This window comes from Brachyistius frenatus, unplaced genomic scaffold (assembly GCF_029030835.1).
Source record: "Brachyistius frenatus isolate BFR_SWC_R1_liver_20210118 unplaced genomic scaffold, ASM2903083v1 Contig_106, whole genome shotgun sequence".
NCBI lineage: Eukaryota > Metazoa > Chordata > Actinopteri > Embiotocidae > Brachyistius > Brachyistius frenatus.
The window spans coordinates 1,368,978-1,375,253 of NW_027210705.1; the positions used below are offsets into that span (position 1 = coordinate 1,368,978).

The window sequence follows — 6,276 nt, forward strand, 5'->3', positions numbered from 1 at the left end:
TTAGAAGCTCTTTTTGTTTCCACTGAAAATACATCGACGGTTGTCGGCGACCAAAACACTTGTTTTCCAAATACTCACTCTTCTGAGTGGATAAGTGCGTTCACATGGAAACCTGCCGTGCACTACAATCATCTGGATGATGGCTACAAAGCACAAAGGGAGAAACCAACCTGAAGTAAACCAAATCTCTCAGAAGCCATCATGTTTACGGTGTGTGTGTGTGTGTGTGTGTGTGTGTGTGTGTGTGTGTGTGTGTGTGTGTGTGTGTGTGTGTGTGTGTGTGTGTGTGTGTTAAACATAGGGCAGGAGAACGTGGTCATTTCTGTGTAAAATCATTAAAGCTGGCAGATATGTTGTCAGGTGGTGAATTGAAATGACAGCTTTCCTATTGGTGAGGGCAGAACGGCAGAGTGTGATTTGAGACAACAGTACCATTACGAAATTCACACAATATACAAGTATTTGTACTAATATGAGTATGGCAAAGGAAGCATGTTGTTTAAAACATAACCACTGCTTGTGTTCTGAAGGCTGCAGGTTTTGTTTTTAGATGCCATGCAGCAGCTGTATTGATCTTCTCTCACTGAATAAGAGTATTTCCTGAACTTCAAAACGATTAATTAACACCAACATGAATGACCAAGGATTTTATTTGGAAAAACAAAAAGTCAAACCATGATTGTTTGCTGAGAAAACGTTCACGGGAACATTTTCTGATGTCCTACAAACACTTCAGCTGAAACCGCAGCTTCCCAAAAATACTCCAAAATACTTTCTGTTTTCATCCGAGACTTCAGGTAAGTGCCGTTTAGACTGAAGGCACAAAGTCTTCCAACCGGACTGAAATGTCAGCGCCCGACTTTACGTGTTATACAATCTGGTTTCAGTTGATTTCTGCAGGAAGTCAGATCGGAAATGAAAAACAGAAGAGGTTGTGAGCGACAGCAGCAGAGCGGCGCGGTGGACAGGACTAACAGTTCAGGTACTTGGCGTGGTGCTTGATGTGGTCGGTCATGAAGGAGTAGATGAAGAAGTAGCTGTGGTCGTAGCCCTGCAGCAGGTCACAAAGAAAACACCTTGGAACGGAGTTCAAACTAAACCGAACTTTGTTAATAACTGAAAATAATCGACCGAATCAAATCAGCTTCAGACTGATTTGTCTCCGAAGACTCTGCGCTTTTACTTTGAAAAGACTGAGGGGGAACTGACCGGCTGCAGTCTGAAGACGACGGGGATTTTCTTCTCGGAGCAGACGGCGATCAGGTTGTCGGGCAGCAGCTGGCTGGCCGGCAGGAACTGGTCGTCGCGGCCCTGATCGATGAGGATGTCGAGCTGAGGGCCGGAGTACGCCGCCGCCAACACGGTGGCATCGTACGCCTGAAAGAGACGAGGAGGACAGCCGGGCCTCGTTACCCTTACGGACTCAGGAAATGTGTCAGCGGGTGTTCGTTGCCGATATCAGGAGAGCGGTCTGCGGAGGTCGTACCTCCCACGTGGACCGGTCGGAGCCGAGGTACCCCGAGAAGGCTTTCTGTCCCCAGGGACACTGCATCGGGTTACAGATGGGGGCGAACGCAGACACGGCCTGCAGAGGACACACAACCGTCCATCAGCAGCATTCAGCTGAGGACACACAACCGTCCATCAGCATCATTCAGCTGAGGACACACAACCGTCCATCAGCATCATTCAGCTGAGGACACACAACCGTCCATCAGCATCATTCAGCTGAGGACACACTCAACATGTTTCTGCTGATAAAAGGCTGGAAGGCAACAGGACAAAAAGACATGAGACTACAACCAGCAACTAAAGGAGGTGGGAGAGCGAGCTGTGATAGTTTGGGGGGTCATAATGTGTACGAAAGGAGTTCTCAGACAAAAAGACTGCTGGAGGTACTTTCACAATCGATGCATGAAGGACATAAAAAGACTATAAAAATAGGTGCGACAGCTGAATATCTGTAGAAATGTTATGAACAACTTGTAGATCACTTCCTTTTCCCAAAATGAACAGAAATCCGATGAAGATAGTTTGGAGGAAACATGAAACGTGGCGACGTGCACGACCTTGTATTTCCCAGGGTTCTTCAGGGCACAGATGAGCGCTCCGTGGCCGCCCATGGAGTGGCCGGAGACGGACATCCTGTCGGGGTCGCTGGGGAAGTTAGCGTCGATCAGCTTCGGGAGCTGACGGGGAGACAGAGGATCGTCAGCGACGCCGACCGGCAACGACGACGATCGGCGTCACTGCCGACCGGCTGCCGGTAGAACGGAGAGGTCGTTTTTTTGGGAGCGAGTCCGTCCTACCTCCTCGGTGACGTAGGAGTACATGCGGTAGTTGGTCTTCCAGGGGTCCCGGGTGGCGTCGACGTAGAAACCGGCTCCGGTGCCGAAGTCCCAGTTCTCGTCTTCACCCTCGATGTTGCAGCCGCCTGCGGATGAAGGACGGTCAACACAATTATTAACGTGAAGTCGCCTCAGTATCTGGAGGTCGGGCCGAAGGCTCAGAGCCAGACTGGAGGGCTCGCTCACAACCAAACACCGAACCATAGCGTAGGAATCAGACGTGTGCGTGTGTGTGAGGACATACGTGGGCTGGTGTCTGGAGCTACGACGATGATGCCGTGCTCTGCAGCAGCGAGCTGACTGCCAGCTTTGGTGATGAAGTTCTGCTCCGTACACGTCAGACCTGCAGAGAAACACGGATCAAAAAGTGATCATGACATCACGGAGCAGACGAGCTGCCGACCTCCGGCGCTCGAGGAAGTCCATTGGCCGGGTCAGATCATTGCACCGCGTGGCCGTCACACTCGTATCCCAAAATATGTAAACGTGTCCATTGAAGAATGACACTGTTCTCTATGGTTAATGTTGCTGACTCATGAAAAGCCTGGACCCTACACTGAAGTACACTGGTGTGTTTCAGTCTGACAGAACTATGAAACCTCATCGCACCGTCACGCTGAGTCACATGTTTCTGTCCGTCTGACATCACCGTCCTGCTTCCAACAAACAGCTCTGACGCCTCCTTTCTTCCCACATCGGTTTGAGCTCCGGTGTTCATCCACTCCGTCCAGACACGCTCATCGCATTTTAAACTTAATGTGAACACTATTAATCATAAAAAAGTCTTCTCCGTCAATTAAACAGTCCACGTTTGGTCAAATCTGCTTTCATACTTTCCACCGGAGGCACCGCCTGGATGTTTCACATCATGCATCTGTTCTTTCTTTGTTTGTTTGTTTGTTTGTTTATTCCATGCTTCATCAGTACTTCCTACAATTGATCCATCATTTAAGTTGACTATCTCCACTTTTATATTCATTGCCTACAGCTCTTACAAACATGTATCCATTATTTTTGGCATTATCATTAATGTAGTATTTATCTTATATTAAGGAATCTATTTCAAAATGTATCTGCTACTTTTAGATAACAGGAACTCGTGAAAATATTTATACTTTGACACATTTTATGACTTTTATCAAACCAGTTAATCAACTTCTATTAACCGACTATTTCCTACTTTTAGCAGTCAATTCAACCTGTCACTTTTTTAATTTATGTATTTATTGATGGATGGATGGATGGACGGACTTTATTGATCCCACAAGGGGAAATATTTCAATTAAATAACCCCAATTTATTATATTCAGCTAATTACTTTATATTAACCAATTCATCTGTCACTTCAAGCTGTTAATTACTTTTAGATGACATTTAATTAATTACTTTCTTCTGGTTTTTAAACTTTGAGCTAAACATTTAATATATGACAGTTATTAAATAATGTTAATGTATTACTTTAAGCTGTTTAGACACCTGGCCGCCCACCTGAGCCTGGTTCTGTTAACAGAGGCTCCGCCCACCTGAGCCTGGTTCTGTTAACAGAGGCTCCGCCCACCTGAGTCTGGTTCTGTTAACAGAGGCTCTGCCCACCCCCGAGCCTGGTTCTGTTAACAGATGCTCCGCCCACCCCTGATCCTGGTTCTGTTAACAGAGGCTCCGCCCACCCCCGAGCCTGGTTCTGTTAACAGATGCTCCGCCCACCTCTGATCCTGGTTCTGTTGGAGGTTTCTTCCTGTTAAAGGGAGTTTTTCTTCCCTCTGTTGGAGGTTTTTCTCCCTTAAAGAGGTTTTTTTTCTCTCCTAGCTTATGTGGGAATTGTTGAATTGTTGAATTGTAGAATTGTTGAATTGTTGAATTGTAGAATTGTTGGGTTTCTCTGTATATTATTGTAAAGTCTTGCTGTATGGACTTTAATGTGCCATGTGTTGTGATTTGGCGCTATATAAAAAAATTTGAATTGAATTGAATTTTCCACTCCGTCCCACTCTTTTCTTTTTAAATTAAATTATAATTTCTCCTTTTCTTTACAATCCAACTGAGCTCATCTTTCCATGTAACTTTTACAAACTGCTCCTGGTGTTCACCTGACAACAAATAGACAATTTTCATCTGTTTAGGTCAAATCTGATCAAAACTCCCACTGCCAATTGTTTTAGGAAAATATTGAGCCTTTTATTAAAAAGAACAATTTAAATTTGAGGTGTTTTTAAGAGATTAAATCTTCACTAAGTGCCACAGTAAGTGAGGTCGTAAGAAAGCACAGAGACCTGGGATTTGTCAACATAAAAACAGAATATGAACAGGCTGAAAGACACAATCAGATCCTGTGGTTTAACTGCAGCAGTCCACCTTTTTTCTTTTTCTCTAATTCACACACTCCTTCATCAGCAGACAGCCTGCAGCTCTGATATCAGCTGGGAGCTCTGATATCAGCTGGGAGCTCACCAGAGAGCCAGTACATGACGGGACATTTGTCGGTCTCAGCCTTGGGAGGAAGAAAGACGGCAAACTTCATCTTACACTTCAGCTCGGTGCTGCAGGAGGAAACAAAAACACATCAGTGGACTCCTCTCAGAAAAATGTAAAGTCTCTTTGACCAAGTCTTTTTCTACATACTCAATGTAAAGCCACAGGTGTGTGTGTGTGTGTGTGTGTGTGTGTGTGTGTGTGTGTGTGTGTGTGTCACCTCTCATGTTCAAAAACCTTCTGGAAGCCACCAGCACACTTGTTGGAGGACACTTGTGTGATTGCCATCTCTGGTCTGAGGACAGCTGCAGTGAACACGTGTATTCCTGCACTCTTTAGAAAACAATATTGCGTCATTCAAGTGACGTCACTTCTACTGTGAGCTTTGGCAAACTTTGTTGAAAACACGTGCTCATATACGTGCAAACGCAGCGACATGTTTCAGAAAGTATGAGACAATATATATGCACTCTAGAGTTAATGTCCAAATGCACCAGCACGGTCATGTTGATCCGTGTCCCGTCATCACTGTCTCACCCGATTGACCTAAAATACCAGAGGAGCTAATAAAACGAGTATTAATGCAAAACACCGTCATGTCAGGTACATCTTCTTTATGCCGAATTACACACAACACCTTTCGAAACTTCAAGCGTTTCTTCTCTGCCCAACCAACTTGGCTATTTGAAAAGAAACACGTGTCGTATAAAATGGTGTGAGTTTGAACAGAGTTTGGCCGGCAGGGCGACACGTCGGGGGGCGTGCAGGGACGAAGATAGCTCGTGAATATGGGATGTCGTGTACTGCTATTTACGAACGTCTGCTTGAAGTTAAGACACCTTGCAACTTAGGATCAAGCAAATAAACAAACTAAACGCACAATTCCCGGGACATACCTTATTCAATCACTGTAATTTGTTGGTAATTGTGCTTCACTTACTGGTTCGCTAACTTCCCCGTCGGTGCAGTCCAGAGTCCAACAACGTCAGTGTCAACGTACTGACGTCAGAGGAGCCGCCCCCTCCACGGTTTACGTCCAAGATGTAATGTACATGTTTGAACCATAGATGGTGCTGATGTGTATTTCAAACACAGGATGTGCACAAGTCAAAATGGATATTGTGAATACCCAAATTGCAGAAAGGGTACACTCCCACAGCTATGTAGGACAGATAAATAAATACTTATAAATAGATAATATGTGCTATAGATAAAATGTAGGCTTGATGAACAAATCAAGGAGAGACATATTCATGTCTATGTATATGAAAGTTTTCCATCAACATTATAAAAACTATTGTATAGTACTAAAACTATATTACAACCATTTGGCTCTCAAGATCCAGCATGTTGCAATAAAATGGTTTCATCATTACACATACTTTATTGTGTATTCTTTTGGGACTTTTTGTTTGTTTGTTTGTTTGTTTGTTTGTGTTGCAGGGTTTTTTTTTAGCAG

The 6,276-nt window shown here is 44.6% G+C and overlaps 1 protein-coding gene across 2 annotated transcripts; it reads right to left on the reverse strand.

Moving 5' to 3' along the window:
* Positions 1–632: 632 nt before the first annotated feature.
* esd (esterase D/formylglutathione hydrolase) lies at positions 633–5,815 on the reverse strand. Of its 2 annotated transcripts, none has more exons than XM_069712038.1 (9): positions 5,758–5,815; positions 5,038–5,150; positions 4,797–4,885; positions 2,593–2,691; positions 2,310–2,434; positions 2,070–2,189; positions 1,487–1,585; positions 1,210–1,377; positions 633–1,051 (listed from the first exon to the last, which is right to left on the reverse strand). In XM_069712038.1, the coding sequence occupies exons 2-9, from the start codon at positions 5,103–5,105 to the stop codon at positions 971–973; spliced, it is 849 nt and encodes a 282-aa protein (XP_069568139.1). In that variant the 5' UTR covers positions 5,106–5,150; positions 5,758–5,815; the 3' UTR covers positions 633–970. The 2 variants fall into 2 exon arrangements, with proteins under 2 accessions (XP_069568139.1, XP_069568140.1); XM_069712039.1 differs by lacking the exon at positions 5,758–5,815 and adding an exon at positions 5,714–5,730.
* Between the last annotated feature and the right edge of the window lie 461 nt (positions 5,816–6,276).